Here is a 22,708-nt window from a genome sequence, read left to right on the forward strand (position 1 = left end):
ACCAGCCTCCTTTAGCCTTACTGGCAGTAAGGGTAAGTCTTGTATTTTCTATCTGTAACTAGAGTGACTTGAATAAAATGAAAGAGAAATAGGGGTGCCTGGCTGGCTCAGTTGTAGGAGAATTCGGCTCTTGATCTTGGGATCGTGAGTTCAAGCCCCACATTAAGTGTGGAGATTATTTAAAAATAAAAATTTTTAAATAAAAAAAAGATGATGGTACTTCAGGTGAAAATAATCTGAAGTTATTATGTATAATTTGACTTATTTATATGGTAGCAGTGTTCATGAATGTTTTTTTTTTTTTTAGGTAGGCTCCACACCTATTGTGGGGCTTGAACTCAGAAACCTGAGCTCAAGAGTTGGATGCTGTACCAACTGAGCCAGTCAGGCGCCCCATGAATAATATTTTTTTAACTGTACAAAAATGTTTTTATCTGCATTGGGACTGCAGTGGAACTTCCTTATAGTGTCTAGTCTCTTCTCTTTAGTATTTTCTTATATGAAATATTCCAGAAGACTCAGCCATGAGTTAATAGAAGAAAATTATATCCTTTTAATTGCCTCATCAATTGTCAAAGATAGAAAACATTAAAAGAACCTTCATACTGCATAACAAAATTTACAGGAAAATCACCATTTTCTTTTTGACTCCATCTTCTCATTTTTGATAGATTGCTAAGGTCGACTGCAAGGAAATACTAGACATCATATGTAATCTGGAATCCGAGGGTCAGGATAACACAGCATTTGTTCTTTGTACGACTTACCTTACCCAGCAGCTCCAAACTGCAAGTGTATATTGTTCTTGGTAAGTATATTTACTTTTTATTTTCTTTATTTGTTCAGCACAGAGTGTGGCATTTAGAGTTTATGTAAAGCATTGGCTTACTTCAAATTTAAAGCCCAACTGATGACATGTGAAGTAAATCTTGCTTAGAAGCTAAACCATTTAATTAAAAATATTACTGGTTTAATCTTTTCCCAGAAGAGTCCAGAAATAAAGAGAAGGTAAAAGTTGGGCTCCTCTTAATCATCTTATAGAGGGTTGTCTGTTAACTTTACTATATTTTGTCTTTGAAGATAAAATTGTGGCAACGTGAAACAAATTGGTGTTATGTCGTTTTCCTTTACACTTATTATATCTTCTGGTAGTCATTTTCCCCTTCTTATATGGAAACCCACTAATTATGTAGGTTTCTAGGTCAACCTTTCACTAGAGAAGGAAATCCATTTGAGTAGTAATCTCTTGCAACTTTAGTACTATATAGCAGAATTGCGCTATTTTAGTTTTAATTCAGTTTATATCTTATTTGCCTACAGAGTACTTAGTTACTAAAAAGGAAACAGTAAGTGTAGCCCACGGTTCTTTCATTCTAACTGTATGGAATCTACTTAGGCCAAAGGCACAGACCTGGTACACAGGAAACCTCTAGAATGTAAGACTGTCAATAAATATCATAGTAGTAGTATGGATAATGCTATGGGATTTTAGAGAAAGGTGCTCTCACTGTATGTTTAAGAAAGGTGTCAAGGAGGAGGTGTTATCAGAGCTTTAATTCAAAGGATGGGTTGAATTTGCATGATTTTGTTAGGAGAAACCTTGAGCATTTTAGAACCCAAGGATGGCTTGAAGTTGAAAATGAGCATTTTGATTATAGGAAAACCCAGTAAAGCCTTTCCTGTACTTTAACCTTCATTGATCTCCTTTTGGAGCTTCTGTATGTGTTTGTACAATTGTATTGTTACTAGCATTGTATGCTACTATATTTCTTTTTATTTACTGTATTGTTTACTATAAATTATCTTACCTAATCCTCATAATTATCATTGTGCAGATGAGGCAGTGGAGGATAGAGGAATCCGAGAAGTCTTACGATTCCCCAGGGTCTTAAGGCTAAAGTGATAGAGCGAAGATTCACATCCAGGATTTCTGACTGCTAATCCATTGCTTTTCTTTTATGGTTGTTTTCTTGGCACAGGGCCAGACTTCAGATTGTAGTCTTCTACCGCTGAGTCCACTGTGCCAGAGTTATTTATATCTCCATGAGAAAGACTATAGCAGAATAGGGAGTTAAATATATTTTGTAATAATCATTATGGGCATTTTGTTAAGAAACTAAAAAAGAGGTACAATTTATTTTTACAAATAAAAAGAATTAAGTAGCAATGAGGGTTTTGATCATTAAATTAAGTAGAGGAGGTTTTTTTTCATACATTACAGATTAGAGATTTTAGCCTCAGTAAAGCAGGTGTACTTCTTGAGGAACAAACCCCAGTTTTTCTTGTTAACAGTTAATTTCTTTGCCTATAATGAAAAAGTATCTGCTAATGATAGCTAGATTTTCAGGGCAGAGAAATGTTATTAAATCACATATGGGATGTGTTATAGGTTACGGAGATTTTTTTTTTAATGTCAGACGTACAATATAATAATTCAACAATTCTATACATTACTCAGTGCTCATCATAATAAGTATATTCTTAATCCCCTTCATCTGTTTCACCCAACCCCCCCTCACTTCCCCTGTGGTGACTACCAGTTTGTCTTCTGTATTTAAGAGTGTTTTTTCATTTGCCTCTTTTTTCTTTTTTTTTGCCTTTTTTTTCTTTGTTCATTTTTGTTTCTTAAATTCCACATGAGTTAAATCATATGGTATTTGTCTTTCTCTGCCTGATTTATTTCACTTAGCATTATACCCTCTAGATCCATCCATGTTGTTACAAATGACAAAATCCCATTCTTTGTTATCACTGAGTTATGTATATCATATATATATGATAGATATATCAATCACATCTTTTTTATACATTCGTCTGATAAAATGACACTTGGGCTGCCTCCGTGTCTTGGCTATGGTAAATAATGCTGTAATAAACATAGAGGTGCACATATCTTTTTGAATTAGTGTTTTTGTGTTTTTTGGGTAAATACCTAGTAGTGGAACTACTGGGTCATATGGTAATTCTATTTTTAATTTTTTGAGGAACCTTCATACTGTTTTCCGGAGTGGTCGCACCAGCCTACATTCCGACCAAAAGTACATGAAGTTTCCTTTTCTCTACATCCTGGCCAATACTTGTTATTTCTTGTGTTTTTTATTTTGGCCATTCTGACAGATGTGAGGTGATATCTCATTGTGGGGTTTGTTTTGTCTTGTTAATTTTTTTTTTTTTTTTAAGAGAGAGAACACTCAAGTGAAGGGGAGGGGCAGGGGAGAGAGAGAGATCCTTAAGCAGGCTCCACACCCAGCATGGTGCCCAGTGTTGGGCTCCAGCTTATGACCCTAAGATCATGACCTGAGCTGAAACCAAGAGTTGGAACTCAACTGACTGAGCCACCCAGGCGCCCCTCATTGTGGTTTTGATTTGCATTTCCCTGATGATTAGTGATGTTGAACATACTTTCAGTGTGTCTGTTGGTCATCTGAATGTCTTTGGAAAAATGTCCTTTTGTGTCCTCTGCCTATTTTTTTTTAAAAGATTTTATTCATTTACGTGTCAGAGATATAGAGAGAGAAAGAGAGGGAGCAGGGGGAGGGGCAGGCAGAGGGAAAAGCAGGCTCTTCACTGAGCAAGGAGCCTGATGTGGGACTCAATCCCAGGACTCTGGGATTATGAGCTGAGCCAAAGGCAGATGCCTAACGGACTGAGCCACCCAGGCATCCCCTCTGCCCATTTTTTAATTGGTTATTTGTTTTTGTGTGTGTTTCATTGTATAATTTCCTTAAATATCTTCTCCCATTCAGTAGCTTGTCCTTTCATTTTGTTGATGGTTTCCTTTACTGTGCAAGGGTTTTTATTTTGGTATAGTCTCAATAGTTCAATTTTGTTTTTGTTTCCCTTACCAAAGGAGACATATCTAGAAAAATGTTTCTGTGGCTGATATCAAAGAGATTACTGCCTATGTTTCCTTCTAGGAATTTTATGGTTTCAGATCTCACATTTAGGTCTTTAATCCAGTTCGAGCTTATTTTTGTGTATGGTCTAAGAAAGTGGTCCAGTTTCATTCTTTTGTATGTAGCTGTCTGGTTTTCCCAACGCCATTTGTTGAAGAGATTGTCTTCTTCCTAGTGTATATTCTTGCCTCCTTTGTTGTAGATTAATTGACCATAAAAGTGTGAGTTTATTTCTGGGTTCTTTATTCTGTTCCATTGATCTGAGTGTTAGTTTTTATGCCAATATCATACAGTTTTGATTATTATAGCTTTATAGTATGATCTTGAAATCTGGGGTTGTGATACCTCCAGCTATGTTCCTGTTTATCAAGACTGCTTTAGCTATTTGTGGTCTTTTGTGGTTCTATGCAAATTTTAGGATTATTTGTTCTAGTTCTGTGAAAAATGCTATCAGTATTTTAATAGGGATTGCACTGAATGTGTAAATTGCTTTGGATAGTGTGAACTTTTTCTTTCTTTTTTTTTTTTAAGAGAGTGGGAAAGGGGGGAGGGAGAGGGAGAGAGGATCTCAAGCAGACTCCACACCCAGCGCAGAGCCCGACAGAGGGCTCAGTCTCAGAACCCTGAGATCATGACCTGAGCCAAAGTCATGAGTCAGACGCTTAACTAACTGAGCCACCGAGGTGCCCCAGGTAGTGTGGACATTTTAACAATAATTGGTTTTCCCAACTCATAAGCATGAAATCTTTCCATTTGTTTGTTTCATCTTCAATTTCTTTCATCAGTGTTTTATAGTTTTTAGAGTACAGGTCTTTTACTTCCTTGGTTAAATTTATTCTTAGGTATTTTATTCTTTTTGGTGCAACTGTTAAACGGGATTGTTTTCTTAATTTTTCTTTCTACTACTTTATTAATGTATAGAAATGCAACAGATTTATGTATATTAATTTTGTATCCTGCAACTTTACTGAGTTCATTTATCAGTTCTGATAGTTTTTTAGTGGAGTCTTTAGGGTTTTCTATATACAGTATTATGTCATTTGTAAGTAGTGAAAGTTTCACTTCCTCCTTACCGATTTGGATGCCTTTTATTTCCTTTTGTTGTCTGATTGCTGTGGCTAGAACTCCCAGTACTGTATTGCATAGAAGTGGTGAGAGTGGACATCCTTGTCTTGTTCCTGATCTTAGAGGAGAAGCTCTGTTTTTCATCATTGAGTATGGTGTCTGCTGTGGGTTTTTCATATATGGCTTTCATTATGTTGAGGTGTGTTCCCACTAAACCCACTTTGTTGAGAGTGTTTATCATGAATGGTTGTTCTACTTTGTCACTTGCTTTTTCTGCTTCTGTTGAGATGATGTTATGGTTATTACCCTTCCTCTTATTGTGACATATCGTGTTGATTGATTTGTGAATATTGAATCACCTTGCATCCCTGGAATAAATACCACTTGATCATGGTGAGTAATTTTTTTTATGTATTGTTGAATTTGGTTGCTAATATTTTGTCGAATTTGCATCCATGTTCATCAGAGATACCGTCCTGTATTTTTCTTTTTGTATAATGTCTTTACCTGGTTTTGGTGTTGAGGTAATCCTGGCCTGCCTCGTAGAATGGATTTGTAATCTTTCCATCCTCTTCTGTTTTTTAGAATAGTTTGAGAAGAATACGTTTTAAATGTTTGGCATTTCACCTGTGCAGCCATCTGGTCTTGGACTTTGTTTGTTGGGGTTACTTGATTACTGATTCAGTCTCACTGCTAGTAGTTGGTCTGTTCACATTCTCTTCTTATTCCTGATCCAGTTTTAGAAGGCTGTACATTTCTAGGAATTTATCCATTTCTTCTAGGTTGTCAAATATATTGACATATAATTTTTCATAATATTCTTTTGTAATCCTTAGTATTTCTGTGGTGTCAGTTATTATTTCTCTTTCATTGATTTATTTACTTGCACACCCCCTCCCCTTTTTAAATGAGTCTGGCTAAAGGTTTATCAATTTTGTTGATCTTTTTAAAGAACCAGCTCCTGGTTTCATTGATCTGTTCTATATTCTTTAATTTCTTTTTCATTTATTTCTTCTCAGATCTTTTTTATTTCCTTCTGTCTACTGGCTTTGGTCTCGATTCTTTTTTTTAGCTCCTTTAGGTGTAAGTTTGGGTTGCTTATTTGAGAGTTTTCTTGATTACAAAATAATTTTAAAAGTATAGTCACCAGTTCTTTTAATATTCCTGATAGAGCTTCCCTTTTAGAGTGACCCATAACTTTCTTTTTTCTTCCTTTCTTCACTCAGCCACATTAGCCCTTCCAAGGATGTTACTTGCTCTAGGATTAATGCTGCTCCCCTGCAGCAGGAAGGGATTAACAGGGATTTCCCTCTTGTTGGCCTCCTGAGGAGCTATAATGAGTAGAGGAAAGAAAATATTAAGTCACTTCACACTTTGTTAAAAGTAAGCTTCTTCCAAGCAATTCAAAGAGAAATAGGATCTAAAATTTTCAAATTTGGAAACATTTTTTTTTTACCCTTCTGTTGTTTTCATAGGTGTGTATTTGTTTTGCTATTGGGATATTAGAATTAGAATAACTGTAACATAAAACAGTGAATTTTACTAAAGAAAATGAAACTCAGGAATTCTGTTCAAATAAATAGGATAGATTCTTTTGTTGTGCTAGAAATTTCCTGTGTTGAAGATAGTGGGCTGTATGGAATATTTGTCCAGAAAAGAAATTTTTTAAAAATTAAGTGGTATGTTTTATAATAGATATTTTTAAAAATGTGACAAAGTTGGAATCTGACAAAATCAGTCACTTATTTTTAAAAACATATACCAGGGGCACCTGGGTGGTTCAGTCAGTTAAGTGTCTGCCTTCGGTTCAGTTCATGATTTCAGGGTCCTGGGATCAAGCCCTGTGTTGGGCTCACCTGCTTCTCCCTCTCCCCCTGCCCCTTCCCCCCACTCTCTCTCTCACTCTCTCACAAATAAATTAATAAAATCTAGAAATAAATAAATGTGTGTATGCATGTCTGCCTGCCTTCAGCTCAGGTCATGATCGCAGGGTCCTGGGATTGAGCCCCATGTCAGGCTCCCTGCTCAACAGGAATCCTGCTTCTCCCTTGCTTGTGCTCTCTTACACTCTCTCTCTCAAATAAATAAATAAAGTCTTTAAAAAAATATATACTAGAATTTATTTATTGGAAGTATCATTCTTAAACGTGATCACCATAGAAGATAATATTTGAAGTGCATAAACTATGTAACTATCACCCAAAATATTTTTTTATTTTCTTAGAAATTTCCTTCAGAGAGGCGCCTGGGTGTCTCAGTTGGTTAAGCGTCTGCCTTTGGCTGAGGTCATGATCTCAGGGTCCTGGGATTGAGCCCCGCATCAGGCTCCCTACTCAGTGGAGGGTCTGCTTCTCCCTTTCCCTCCCCCATTCATTCTCTCTCTCTCTCTCTCTCTCTCTCTCTCTCTCTCAAATAAAATCGTAAAAAGAGACTTCCTTCAGAGATATTTACAAACCACAATAAAATATATTACTTATAGCAGTCACTATGTTCATAATTATCTCAAAAGGTATACGCTTAGCTTATTCATTACCACGGCCCCAAATGAGTTTGGCTCTCTGCAAAAATCAAAGATGTGCTGGAGAAATGAGTTTCCTATAGATGTCTGCAGTGGTGATATTAGAGTAGCCACGAAAATGATAAAGATAACCATTTTTGAATGGGACAGTGTACATACAGATGTGTAATTACCACTACTTTTATTTTTTATTTTTATTTAAATTCAAGTTAGTTAACATATAGTATATTAATATGTTTCAGGGGTAGAATTTAGTGATTCATCAGTTGCATATAACACCCAGTCCTTACTTACATTAAGTGCCTGCCTTAATGCCCATCATTAATTACCCCATTCCCCCACCCCCCCTTCCAGCGACCCTCTCTTTGTTCCCTATAGTTAAGAGTCTCTTATGGTTTGCCTCCCACTCTGTTTTCATCTTATTTTATTTTTACTACTGCTACTTTTAAAATAACCACACAAAGCTTTCAGCAGGTATTTGATAGGTTGACCTTTGCTTTCTTAGAACTGAGTTTAAATCCTGTATGTTGTACATTTGTGTTCTTCAGATGTAATTTCATGCCTGTTCTCTCCTAGACTCCTTTCATGCCTAGACTGTGATACACCAGGATCGACATGTATGTTGCCCTCAGTGTCTTTCAAAGACCAGATGTCCATATATGTTTTATTTAACCCAGTTTTGTTGGAAATAAAAAGAAAAAAAAAAGTCATGAGAATCAGCTACTATATTTGCAGGAGCCACCTTTAGGAATGGTCACTCCTTAATTCCACAAAGTTTTCTTTGCCTCATTCCCAAAATGCCTAAATTCTGGATATCAGTATGACATATTAGCTGGACTCCACAGGCTTCCTGCTATGCCGTAATACAGTGTAGTTTAAAGTTCTTGCTTGGTAGCTAGATCTCTGCCAAAATGTGTTCCCCCCTACTAATATAACTAAATTTCCTTTCCAGTTATTATGAATTTTTATATAATCTGTTGACTTGAGGTGGCATGGGGCTAATTTGAGGCATTGGGTTAATAAATTATCTGAACATTGGAAGCATCCATACGGTGGAATCATTTTCAGTATATTCTTTAATGGCTGTCCATTTTTAAAAATCATGTCATTGTAGTAATTGAAGAAGTGTTTGTCCTTCCTAGTGCTGCATGTATGATCCAGCAGGCTCTGAGTTACTATTTATTGGTGGTTTCAGTTTTCCAGTGTGCAGATTTGAATGGATGGCATCGTGGCATTTTCAAGAATAATATACTGTTTGTTTTGGTTTCATTCAGGCAAGTTTATGTATTTGGGTGGGTAATAGCAGTTCTAAATTATTGAATTCTAATTGTGTAAATATGTATAAAAACAAAATACATGATTTTTTGTCATGGTTATTTGGATTTAAGATAACTGTAGTTTGAAGTACTTAATTTAGAATAAATCGAGCCCTAGACATTCTGATTTATTTTACTTTTTAAAAAAATATTTTTTATTATTTGAGACAGAGACCGTGCACGCACAGAGGGTGGGGTGCAGAAGCAGAGGGAGAAGCAAAATTATTTGAGGGGTGCCTGAGTGGCTCAGTTGGTTAAGTGTCCAACTTGTGATTTCGACTCACATATCATTTTTGGTCATGGGATCAAGCCCCACGGTGGGCTCCTCACTCAGCAGGGAGTCTGCTTGAGATTCTCGCTCTCCCTCTCCCTCTGCTTCTGTACCCTAAAATAAATAATTTTTCAGAAAAATTATTTCAGGGCACCTGGGTGGCTCAGTCGTTAAGAGTCTGCCTTCGGCTCAGGGCGTGATGCCGGCGTTCCGGGATCAAGCCTCATGTCAGGCTTCTCCGCTGGGAGCCTGCTTCTTCCTCTCCCATTCTCCTTGCTTGTGTTCCCTCTCTTGCTAGCTGTCTTTCTGTGTCAAATAAATAAATAAAATCTTTAAAAAAAAAATTATTGCAGAGACTTTAATTCTCAACTTACTTATCACTTTATCAGATTTGCCTAACTTTAAGCATCTAGGTAGTTGATGAATTTTTAGATTGTGGGTATTCCTTATGCTTTTCTCTTCATAATCAGGTTTTACTGGTTTTGGTAATTTTGTTCTTTTCAAATAGGATAGATATTATACATATATTTTGATAGAACTCTTTTTTATCTCTGAGCATATATAATTCTCCACGTCCTTTGTTATTCTGAATTTTGCACTATTCTCAAAACTTTTTATTACTAAGGTACTTCACATCTAAAAGAAGCAGTCTTATGGGTTTAAAAATGAACAGTCATCCCGATTACTTGACTGGCCAGTAGCTATTTTCAAAGGTGATCTGTCTCAGTTTTACTTTTCCTGGTTAGGAAAGCAACACTAGTCACCACACACAAATAGTTAAAGGAATTTTAAGTTAATTTTATTTATTATAACTCAAATTTGCCATCACGTAACATTATCTTTTCATCACTATTTTTTAAGGCATATATCCATTTCCATATCCAGTCTTTGAGGCAAGTTTTATATGTTTGTAAGAATTTCACCATATGAAAACCCCAGTTACCTCTTTAAAAATATAACAAAATAAGTTCTGTTAAATATGTTTATTTTCTGTTATAAAAAAAGATATGTTCGTATGTTAAGCTTTGTATTTGTGCCCAGCTTCCTAGAATAGTCTTTTAATAGCAATAAGATATTGGTGTCCTAAAACTGGCTTGTGAAAATACTTTTTTTAATGAAAATTATTTAACAGATATTACTGTATATATTGGAGTGTACAGAAAAAAGTCACTTTTTTTAAGTGGTAACATTCTCTCTAAACTTACTTTGCATTCGTATTTCTGATTCATGTTAACATTTTTATCCTAGGCATTTTTGAGTTTCTAGTGCTTTTCCTTAAGAGTTTTCTCTTAACCCATTCAGTACTTTTAATTAACTTAATCTTTCCAAGCTTTTCTTTGTTTCCATAATGAATATTTGTAGGATTCTTGTATTTTAGCCATTTCCAAGAGTGCCATTTTACTAATTTTATTAGTAATATTTAAACATCCCCAGATACATGCCTAAGTAGCATCATGACATTTTAGAGCTGGAAAGGGGCAGGAGATTAGTGTGGAGAAGTGTACTGTTAGGATATTTATTAGTTTATATATTTTGTTAGCAGTGTAGGGATGTCAGATGATCCCTGCCCACTAGGATAAGGTTTAATTCAGTCAATATAATTACCAGTATAAGGGGTAAAACCTTTTGGAACAAGATGGGATCTAAGTGTTTTAAAATGTCAGTGTAAAGGGGCCCCTGGGTGGCTCAGTTGGTTGAGTGTCTGACTCTTGGTCTCACTCAGCTCAGATCTTGGCCTCAGGATTGTAAGTTTGGGCCCCTCATTGGGCTCCACACTGAGCCTAGCATGGAACCCACTTAAAAAAACAAAATGTCAACATAAAGGAAGTAGTCTTTGCTGTTTTTACTTTTTTCCGCCGCAAAGAAGAAAAAAGTAGTGGAATTTTCAGGGAGGATTCTCAACAGTTTTACCAGTTTGAGAGGATACAATAGGGAATATTGATAGCCTTTTTTTTCTAGTTTTTGCTTACTATTAACTTATTTTTATAAATAACAAAACACCAAAATGGGGTGGGGAGGTGAACAGCAAATACCAGTTGCTTTAAATGTTTTACCTTAATCTTTCTTTTCATAGGGAATTGACTCTCTTTTGGAGTAAACTGCAAAGAAGAATTGACCCTTCTTTAGACACTTTTTTGGAGCGCTGTCGTCAGTTTGGTGTCATAGCTAAAACACAGCAGCATTTATTTTGCCTGATTAGAGTTATACAAACTGAAGTGAGTAATTTTACTTTTTTTATGATGATTGTCCTAAAACGAAGAAATGAGTGGGGAGATAACTTCGGAGGCAACTCCTCTTAGATGAGGGAAATAGAGAAATAATGGGCTTTAATAAGATTGTGGAATTGGACATAATTAGCCATTTCTGCAGATTGATCTTCTGGAATCCACAGCTTTTCTTAATGGAAAATAGTGATTTGAAGTGACAGACCATTGGAGGAAAGGAAGATTATGTTTTGGGGCTGTCACCTCAACTACCCTATATCTACTTTTACTAAAACAGTTTTCTGTTTTTTTTACATGTGTGTTTGTTTGCATATTAACTGAATTATTATAAAAGAAAATCTAATTGTATTTTTTATATTTTCCTTAAGAATGGAGTGATACATTTTCTAAGTTTTGAAATAATAGAACGGTTCCAGAATCAACTCTATACAAATTGTAAACTTCTGTACAAACCAATAGGAAACAAGGTAGATATTTTTAGGAAATAAATATTTCCTAAAATGAAATGAGGTGCCATGTATAAAGCCTTGTGTTTTGAGTTCAGCCATATATATGTGTGTGTACACACATACACACACACACACACACACACACACACACACACACACACACTACCAGCCTAGAGATTCAGAATGAATCTTATACTGTGCTCTATTTTTATGTTGTTTTTAGTATTTGCTAATAACTGAGCTCTCAACATACCCATATATGTAATGGTTAATGGGTGTGTTTTAGGGGTTACTTCTCTGACAACATTCAAGGATTGATTATACTAAAGTCAAGGCACAGTTGTATCTTTGATACATACTGTCTCCTTTAATGTTTTAAACGTCTATATTCTGTACTTTATTTGAAATATGTTGGTCTGGTCTTCAATGGTAAGGATAGGAAAAGGTAGAACATTTTATTAAAAGTAAATTTGTGGTCAGATAAGTTAGGTGATAATTATTTTTAATCACTGTGAATCCAGTTGTATCTCCTATCACAGAAACATGTGCAAGCAATTACAGAACTTGCTTTATTTAAAAAATTAGTTTTAGAACCGGCCTTTAAGAAGTTTTGTAATCTTTAGGGGCGCCTGGGTGGCACAGCGGTTAAGCGTCTGCCTTCGGCTCAGGGCGTGATCCTGGCGTTATGGGATCGAGCCCCACATCAGGCTCTTCCACTATGAGCCTGCTTCTTCCTCTTCCACTCCCCCTGCTTGTGTTCCCTCTCTCGCTGGCTGCCTCTATCTCTGTCGAATAAATAAATAAAATCTTTAAAAAAAAAAAAAAAAAAGTTTTGTAATCTTTAAGGAAAGTATTAGTGTTCTATTGCTGCATTGAAACTACCACAAACTTAGCACTAAAAACAATACCCAGTTGTTAGCTACGGTGTTGTAGGACACAGTGTAGCACAGCGTGGCAAGGTTTGCTGCTCAGAGCATCACAAAGGTGACATCAAGGTGTTGACCAGGTTGCATTCCTATCTAGAAGCTTTGTGGAAAATCCGCTTCTAAGTTCATTCTTATTGCTCACAGAATTCAGTTCTTTTTGATTGTAGGACCAAGGTCCTCATTTTCTTGACAGCTGTCAGCCACATTCTATTTTCAGCTACTAGAAGCCTCCCTCATCCCATACCTGCATTTTTAAGCCAGCAGAAGTATAAGGAATTCTCCTAATTCGAATCTGACCTTCTGTAAATCTGACTTCCAAACCTAAATTTAAAGGGCTTAAATGATTAGGTCAGGCCCACCTAGGTAATCCACCTGTCTTAAGATCAACTGACTTGGGGCCTTAATTACACCTGCACAGTCCTTTTTGCCATATGACATAATCATAGGAATGGATACTGTATTTACAGGATCCATTTAAACTTGAGGAGAGGAGATCATACAAAGGTGAGGGTCACTGGGGGGTCATCTTAGAATTACCATGAGGAGCCACAGAAAATGGGAAAGCTACTAGAGGACTAGGGAAAATGGGTTTCTGACACAGACGAAGGAATTTGCTGTCCACTTGCATAACCAGAACCCATTTCTCTTTAATCCTAGTCTAGGGTACTTTCCACTATAATAATTCATGATAACTAGCCTGAAGGGTAGAAAAGATGTGGACTGGTAGGTGGAAGGGGACTGAGTGTAGAATTCCTTTCAAATTGAGAGACTCATCTCTGGGTTTTTAAAGAGAGATGATCTAGCCTCTTTCAGTTGGGATCTAGTTCTGCAGTGAATGGTGGATATCCCACAATAGTAGTGAGCTAAAGAAGATGGAAGTTTCTCCCCCTCTCATATGGGTAGATAATCCAGGCAGACAGGCCAAGGTTGCTGTTGGTGGCTCCACATACCAGAAACCCAGGTTCCTTTTGTTTGTCTGCCATCAACACATGGTTTCCATCTCATAATCTGAGACCTAACTATTCCAATCCTAGGTATCATGTCTCCTCCATTCTAGACAGCAAGGTGCCAGGGGGTGAGGAGAGAGGGGCAGACCACACAAACCACACTATGATACACCTTTTCCTCACTCCTTCCAATACACACCCGCATGGCTATATTTAGCTGCAAGGGAGGTGAGATATATTCATTATTTCAGGTTACTTTGTAATCAGATAGAAATCAGGCATTCTGTTTTTGTAGCAAAAGGGGATATTGGGAGACAGCTAGTAACCAGTGACATAGCCCTTGGGATGGAACAGGTTAATGATACTGAAAAGCTGTGGGGTTTAGGCCTCTTGCAGAAGGCAACAGTGAGTGTGTAATGGAGAAGGCTTTATAATAGTACCTCTTTATTTTCTGGGCTTCCGTTTTCTATAAATAGCTTAAACCAGATCATCACATAAAGGTGCTTAGAGTAGGGGCGCCTGGGTGGCTCAGTCAGTTGAGCATCCAACTCTTGATCTCAGCTCAGGTCTTAATCTCAGGGTCATGAGTTCAGGCCCCGAGTTGGGCTCCACGTTGGGCATGGAGCCTACTTAAAAATAAATAAATAAGGTGCTTGGAGTTGTTAGACTTTAAAAATAGTATGACAGAATGGATGTGGATGAGGTTGTATTTTGAAGTGAAAGTAATAAGAAGAGGGATCATCATGAATCCAGTTTATTTGGCCATGGGGCCCTTTTTGGTTTGACATATGGTGCTTACTGTTTGCAAAACAAGACTTTGTCTAGTTTAATTCCTTCTCTTTAGTAATGAAGAAGCTGAAAATTAGAGGTATGTAACTTGTAAGGATCATCAACCTAGTTTGCAGAAGAGTCAGGACTAGACAAATTGCATAATGTGATAGAAGATTATCATTTGTAAATCAGAGCACAGGGGACTTGGAGGGTCTGGTAAGTTTTAAAATAACTCATAGGTTCTCAACAAATTACTATTAAACTCCTTTTTGGAAGACTGAGATAAACAGCAAAGAATGTCCATTCTTTCTTAAACAGCCAAGTCTGGTTGAAATGGTAAAATCTAGGAAATCACTAAGCACTTTTCAAAAGACAGTCTAAAAACACTGTTACACATTCTGAACAGGTATAACAAGAAGTACTTGTTAAAAGAGTGGTGAATAAATTAGAATTAGGATATGGAATGCAGAACTGAATTAAACGGCATTGATGGACATGACTAAATTGATTTTTAACTAGGTAGCTGAAAACAGGAGTGGTGTGGCATATTATACCCAGGGCGCATAGGTTATAACCGTGTCAGATAACCTTTGGAATTCTTACCGGCTTAAAAGTGGTTAAGAACTAAGGTTATGCACAGAGATTGCTTTAAGTTTAAATCCTTGTTTCTCTACTCACTGCCTGGTGACATTGGGCAATTAACGTGATGAGCCTTGGTTTCTTCATCTATAAAATGAGGATAATGTATGAAAAGAGTATTTGGAGAAGTGCCTAGAACGTAGTAACAGTTCTGTAAATTGATGGTAGTTGTTTCTTTGTGTTCCTAGAATTTGGAATGGTACCCAACACAGAATAATTGCTTAACAAATTGATTACTGATTTGAACAGTAGAATTTATCCTCAGTTATTTTATATGGTATTCTGATGAATAGTTACGATATGCCAGCAATGTAGTAATCACTTTATATTATCTTACTTCATTTTTATAATAATGTTAAGAGGAAAATCTAATATTACCACTGCTGTTATCATTTTATAGATGAGGCAGCAACAGCTTAGGAGTTAAGAACTTGGCACTGCAGTGAAGCTGGGGTTCAAAAGGCTGATTGAAAATTCTATGCTCTTGGGGTACCTGGTTGGCTCAGTTGGTAGAGCACACTGGTCTTGATCTCGGAGTCGTGAATTTGAGCCCCACGTTGGACGTAGAGATTACCTTTTTTTTTTTTTTAAATTTTATTTATTTCTTTGAGATTACTTTTTTTTAAAACTCTTATGCTCTTAAGTACTGTATTTTAAGCCTCTCTGCCATATAATCCCACTTGTCTTTGCTCATAATATTTTCACATTCCATTTCAACTTCTTACATAAGTCATCTTGTATGCACTAGCCTTTTATCACATGTGACCAGATCTTTTTCCTGATTTTTGGTTAGTTTCTAAGAACGGTTGCTATAGAGAGATTTTTTTTTTTTTCCTTTTTTTCTTTCAACATTTTATTTGTGAAATTCATTCATAGGGCTGTTATGTGGAAGCAGTTCATTCATTTTAATGGAGGTATGCTGTAATGTACGAAAATACCATACTTGACTCCCTTAGTTTTCATTGATGGATATTGGAGTTGCTTGCACGTTTTGGCTGTTATGAGCAGTTCTGTTTTCTTTCTGCACTTTTAAAGCACCAATATTTCTTTTTTCTTTTATTTATTTATTTATTTATTATTTTTTTTTTTAATGATTTTTTATTATATTATGTTAGTCACCATACAGTACATCCCCGGTTTCCGATGTAAGGCTCGATGATTCATTAGTTGTGTATAACACCCAGTGCACCATGCAATACGTGCCCTCCTTACTACCCATCACCGGTATAGAGAGATTTTAAATCTGTTGGTTTTCCCATGGGAAGCTGAGATGCAGTACACTTATAGTGTACTATATTAGTACTAAAGTACTAATTCTTTTTTTTTTTTTTAAGATTTTATTTATTTATTTGACAGAGACACAGCCAGCGAGAGAGGGAACACAAGCAGGGGGAGTGGGAGAGAAGAAGCAGGCTCCAAGTGGAGGAGCCCAACGCGGGGCTCGATCCCAGAATGCCAGGATCACACCCTGAGCCGAAGGCAGACACTTAACGCCTGAGCCACCCAGGCGCCCCTAAAGTACTAATTCTTTTAGGAGAAAATGGGGAGGGTCCCTTGGGTGGCTCAGTCAGTTAAGCATTGGACTCTTGATTTCAGCTCAGGTTATGATCTCAGGGTTTGTGAGATCCAGCCCCACGTTGGGCTCGATGCTGGGCATGTAACCTACTTAAGATTCTCTCTCTCCCTCTGCCCCTTCCCCCTCTATAAAAAAAAGGCGGGGGAGGAAATGGGGACAGTCTTTTATTTTAGCCTTAAGATTTTGGAAACACCCAGCTGTTCATTACACATGTGTTTCTTCAATTGAATTCAGTCCTAGACTCACTTTTATACAGGTGTTTCCTCTTATACCCATTTATTTAAGCCCTGTCCTTCCTAACCAGCTTAAGACAATTCTTTTTTGAATCCTTCAATGACCTTATTTATCCTGAATTCCTTTGAATTCATGTACCTTTATTGTTTATACATTTGGCATATAAGCAGATTCCTTGAGGGTTAGAGAGTGCTTTAGTATGCAGTGCCTTACAAAGTTGGACATTCTGTAAATGTACATTGTTATTGTTCATGGTTGTAACATCTAATCCAGTCCTTTGCATGTTGAGATAAGAAGGATCTAAATGTAACTTGCAGGAAGAAAGATTAAAGATAAAATTTAAGAACTCTAAAAGTTTTGAGGAGTATACATCTTACCAGTGAAAGTTATGTAGTATTTCCATAATGAAAAAGAATAATAACTCCCCCCCCTCTTTTTCTTATAGGCACAGGATGCTGGTCTTGGGGTGTCAATTTTACTATGTGTCAGAGCTCTTCAACTCAGATCAAGTGAGGATGAAGAAATGAAGGCATCAGTTTGTAAAACAATTGCTTGTCTTTTACCAGAAGATTTAGAAGTCAGACGAGCTTGTCAGCTTACAGAATTCTTAATTGAACCCAGTTTGGATGGATTTAATATGTTGGAAGAACTGTATTTGCAACCAGATCAAAAATTTGATGAAGAAAATGCACCAGTTCCAAATTCTCTCCGATGTGAGCTCTTACTGGCTTTAAAGGCCCACTGGCCTTTTGATCCTGAATTTTGGGACTGGAAAACTTTAAAACGACACTGCCACCAACTGCTAGGACAAGAAGCCTCCGATTCTGATGATGATCTAAGTGGCTATGAAATGTCTATTAATGACACAGATGTTTTAGAGTCATTTCTCAGTGACTATGAGGAAGGTAAAGAAGATAAACAATACAGAAGAAGAGACTTGACAGATCAGCATAAGGAGAAAAGAGACAAAAAACCCATTGGTTCTTCTGAAAGGTACCAGAGGTGGCTTCAGTACAAATTTTTCTGTTTGTTATGTAAGCGGGAATGTATAGAGGCCAGGATTCTTCATCATTCTAAGATGCATATGGAAGATGGAATTTACACCTGTCCGGTTTGTATTAAAAAATTCAAGAGAAAAGAAATATTTGTTCCTCATGTGATGGAACATGTTAAAATGCCACCAAGCAGAAGGGACCGCTCTAGAAAGAAGTTACTGTTGAAAGGCTCTCAAAAGGGGATTTGTCCCAAGAGCCCCTCTGCAACCCTGGAGCAAAACCAGTCATTGGATGAACAAGCCAAAGGAGAGTCTCATGAATATGTCACATTCAGCAAATTAGAAGATTGCCACTTGCAAGACAGAGATTTGTACCCATGTCCTGGCACAGACTGTTCCCGTGTATTTAAGCAGTTTAAATACTTAAGTGTGCATCTTAAAGCTGAACACCAAAATAATGATGAAAATGCCAAGCATTACTTGGATATGAAAAACAGAAGAGAGAAGTGTACTTATTGTCGACGACATTTCATGTCTGCTTTTCACCTGCGGGAGCATGAACAAGTGCATTGTGGTCCTCAACCTTATATGTGTGTATCTATAGATTGCTATGCAAGGTTTGGATCAGTGAATGAACTACTTAACCATAAACAAAAACATGATGATCTGCGTTATAAATGTGAATTAAATGGCTGTAATATTGTTTTCAGTGACTTGGGACAGCTTTACCACCACGAAGCACAACACTTTAGGGATGCATCTTACACATGCAACTTTGTTGGCTGTAAAAAATTCTATTATTCTAAAATTGAATACCAGGATCACCTCTCAATGCATAACGTTGAAAGTTCGAACGGAGATGTGAAGAAATCGGTGAAACTTGAGGAGGCTGCACCAGGTGAAAAGCAAGGTTGTATCGATCAGCCCCCTCTGCTTGACCAAACTGATAAACCACATTTACCTGAGGATCTTCTTTTCTGCGCAGGATCAGCTAGTTCTCAAATAGAAACTGCAGAAAATCTGAAAGAAAACAGTGACAGTAATTCTAGTGATCAGTTAAGTCATAGCTCTTCAGCTTCCATGAATGAAGAGTTAATTGATACACTGGATCACTCTGAAACCATGCAGGATATATTATTATCTCATGAGAAAGTCTTCGTGCCCTCCAGTTTAAAAGAAAAATGTTCCAATGTGGCAGTTTGTTTTGATGGGACTAAGTTTACCTGTGGTTTCGATGGCTGTGGTTCCACGTACAAAAATGCAAGAGGGATGCAGAAGCATCTACGGAAGGTTCATCCGTACCATTTCAAACCCAAAAAGATAAAGACAAAAGATCTCTTTCCCTGTTCGGGTAATGAACATAATCAGACAGCTGAAAAGTTTGATGCAGAACCTAAACCCAGCTCAGATACAAACAGTGACTCTCCAGATGAAGGTCTAGATCACAATATTCATACTAAATGCAAGCGAGAATATCAAGGTTATTCCTCAGAAGCTTCCATTTGTGCTTCTAAACGGCCGTGTACAGAGGATACCATGTTGGAACTTTTGTTACGCTTGAAACATTTAAGCTTGAAAAACTCAATAACACATGGATCTTTCTCAGGGTCATTGCAGGGGTACCCATCCAGCGGTGCTAAGTCTCTTCAATCGGTTTCACCTACTATCTCAGACCTTAATTTTCAGAATCAAGATGAGAATATGCCAAGTCAGTACCTTGCACAGTTGGCGGCTAAGCCTTTTTTCTGTGAGCTTCAAGGATGCAAATATGAATTTGTGACCAGAGAGGCTTTGTTAATGCATTATCTTAAAAAACATAATTATTCAAAAGAAAAAGTCCTTCAGTTAACTATGTTTCAACATCGGTATTCTCCATTCCAGTGTCATATTTGCCAAAGGTCATTTACAAGAAAAACGCACCTGAGGATTCATTATAAAAATAAACATCAAATTGGCAGTGACAGAGTAACTCACAAACTGTTAGATAATGAAAAATGTGATCATGAAGGCCCATGCTCAGTAGACAGATTGAAAGGTGATTGCTCGGCAGAACTTGGCGGTGATCCCAGCAGTAACTCTGAGAAGCCACACTGTCACACTAAAAAGGATGAATGCAGTTCCGAAACAGATTTGGAGTCATCTTGTGAAGAAACAGAAAGTAAAACCTCTGATATTTCGTCACCAATAGGTAGCCATAGAGAAGAACGAGAAGGACGAGAGGGACGAGGTAGCAGGAGAACTGTTGCTAAAGGAAATCTCTGCTATATTTTGAATAAATACCACAAACCATTCCATTGTATCCATAAAACTTGCAACTCCTCATTCACCAATCTGAAAGGCTTGATTCGTCATTACAGAACTGTACATCAGTACAACAAAGAACAGTTATGTTTAGAGAAAGACAAAGCAAGAACCAAACGGGAACTTGTCAAATGTAAAAAGATATTTGCTTGCAAGTATAAGGAATGTAACAAACGTTTCCTGTGTTCCAAAGCCCTTGCTAAGCACTGTAGTGACTCTCATAACCTAGACCATATCGAAGAGCCTAAAGTGCTTTCCGAAGCTGAATCTGCAGCACGGTTTTCCTGTAACCAGCCTCAGTGCCCTGCTGTTTTTTATACATTCAGCAAGTTGAAGCACCACTTGATGGAACAGCATAATATTGAAGGAGAAATACATTCGGATTATGAAATTCATTGTGATCTTAATGGCTGTGGCCAGATTTTCACCCATCGCAGTAATTATTCTCAACATGTATATTACCGACATAAGGACTATTACGATGATCTGTTTAGAAGCCAGAAAGTGGCAAATGAAAGGCTACTAAGGAGTGAAAAGGTGTGTCCAACGGCGCTCGCTCAAGGGCATGAACAGCAGACTACCAGGAGATCCTTTAATGCTAAGGCTAAAAAATGTACTTTAATCAAAGAAAAGAAGGCTCCAATTAGTTTCAAAACAAGAGCCGAAGCCCTCCATATGTGTGTGGAGCAGTCTGAGCACACACAGTACCCCTGCATGGTTCAAGGATGCTTATCTGTGGTGAAGTTGGAGAGCAGCATAGTGAGGCATTATAAACGCACCCATCAGATGAGTAGTGCTTATTTAGAGCAACAGATGGAAAATCTTGTCGTCTGTGTTAAGTATGGTACCAAAATTAAGGAGGAGCCCCCTTCTGAAGCAGAGCCCTATATAAAGAAAGAAGAAAATAGCTGTGAATCAGAGCACACAAAGCACAGCCATTCCCCAGGTGACATTAGCGTGCCTGCCCAGAACACGGATTCCCTTCATCCAGGCGAAAGGGAGGGAGGTCAGAAAGGATGTACAGAAAGCAAACCGGTGTTTGATGCAGATAATCTGCTCTACAGAGGAACTTTGAAATGTAACCATAGTTCGGAAACCACTTCTTTGGAACAATGTAATATAGTTCAGCCTCCTCCTTGTAAAATAGAAAATCCCATACCTAATCCTAGCGGGACTGAAAGTGGGACTTATTTCACAAGTTTCCAGCTGCCTTTACCAAGGCTCAAAGACTCCGAAACCGGGCAGCAAAGTTCAGGGCAAGAAAACACTGTAAAAAACTCAACCCATGTCCCAAAAGAAAATTTTAGGAAGCATCCACAGCCCAGGTCATTTGATTTGAAGACTTATAAACCTATGGGATTTGAATCTTCATTTCTGAAATTTATTCAGGAAAGTGAAGAGAAAGAAGACGATTTTGATGATTGGGAGCCTTCAGAGCACTTAACATTAAGTAATTCTTCACAACCCAGTAATGACTTAACAGGGAGTGTTATGGCAAATAATATGGTGAATGACAATGACCCTGAAGTTGACATACCTCATTCTTCCAGTGACTCTGCAATTCATGAGAACCTGACTGCAATCCCACCTTTGATAGTAGCGGAGACAGGAACAGTTCCTTCCTTGGAAAACCTGAGGGTTGTATTGGACAAAGCATTAACAGACTGTGGAGAGCTTGCCTTAAAACAGCTTCATTATCTTCGGCCAGTGGTTGTCCTTGAAAGATCTAAGTTTTCCACACCAATTTTAGACTTGTTTCCAACAAAAAAGACAGATGAGCTTTGTGTAGGAAGTTCCTAAATAGCAATTTTGTTTTAGAAACAGACTGGCTCCAACACTGCAACATGGGGACAATTGCCAACTTGAACAAAGGCTGAGAACCAGCCACACCGTTGTTTAGGGTAGAATAGGCTGTGTATTTACATGAATGTATAATATCTCTGTCAGCAGTATTGGCTGAGTCCATTAGCTCTCCAGTTGGTTTATTGATTGGGTTTTTTGTTTGTTTGTTTGTTTATTAAAAAAAGAAATGGAACTGTACTCTTGTTTGGTGCTAATTAATACATCAAAATATATTGGGGCTTCCTTTTTCAAATTAAGTGTGCATGATTGTATATGGAACAAATACTAAGATCCCAGGGTGGGAGGGCTAGGGAAAGGGATATGGAGTTCTTACTTGACTTGAATGTGCACCTGAGGGTGCTTTGTGTAATATATTGTACACTACAGCATCTTATATTTTTTGAGTTGAGTTTCAATAAATTACAATTTTTCACCCATTTCTTGTTTACTCATAATGAGTTTTCCTGCCATACATAGACTGAAACTGCACTTGTATTTTCTGGAATGTGCACTTATATTTTGCCCCAGTAGTTTTTCGTTTCTTACTAACCAAGCCATTTAGATCAAGCTTCTTTCTGAATGACTATTGTCTTAAAACTTTTGTGCAAAGAAAATTCTGAAATTGAGTAATTAACTCTGAGAGTCAACATAGCTCCAAAAGAGAATGTCCAGGAGTTGTCCGGGTAGAATGAGAACATGAAGGGCATAGATGGACACAGTGATGTTTCCAGGGAACTA

At 37.4% G+C, this 22,708-nt stretch overlaps 1 protein-coding gene across 1 annotated transcript in view; it reads left to right on the forward strand.

Moving 5' to 3' along the window:
• Positions 1-22,407, forward strand: part of RLF (RLF zinc finger) — an 86,109-nt gene extending 63,702 nt beyond the window's left edge. The window contains exons 6-8 of the mRNA XM_026516567.4: positions 672-808; positions 11,141-11,282; positions 17,279-22,407. Of these exons, the coding sequence (XP_026372352.2) occupies positions 672-808; positions 11,141-11,282; positions 17,279-21,928 (4,929 nt within the window). The 3' untranslated portion in view covers positions 21,929-22,407. The remainder of the gene's footprint in view (positions 1-671; positions 809-11,140; positions 11,283-17,278) is intronic.
• The last annotated feature ends 301 nt before the right edge of the window (positions 22,408-22,708 follow it).

The sequence above is a fragment of the Ursus arctos genome, unplaced genomic scaffold (assembly GCF_023065955.2).
Source record: "Ursus arctos isolate Adak ecotype North America unplaced genomic scaffold, UrsArc2.0 scaffold_32, whole genome shotgun sequence".
NCBI lineage: Eukaryota > Metazoa > Chordata > Mammalia > Carnivora > Ursidae > Ursus > Ursus arctos.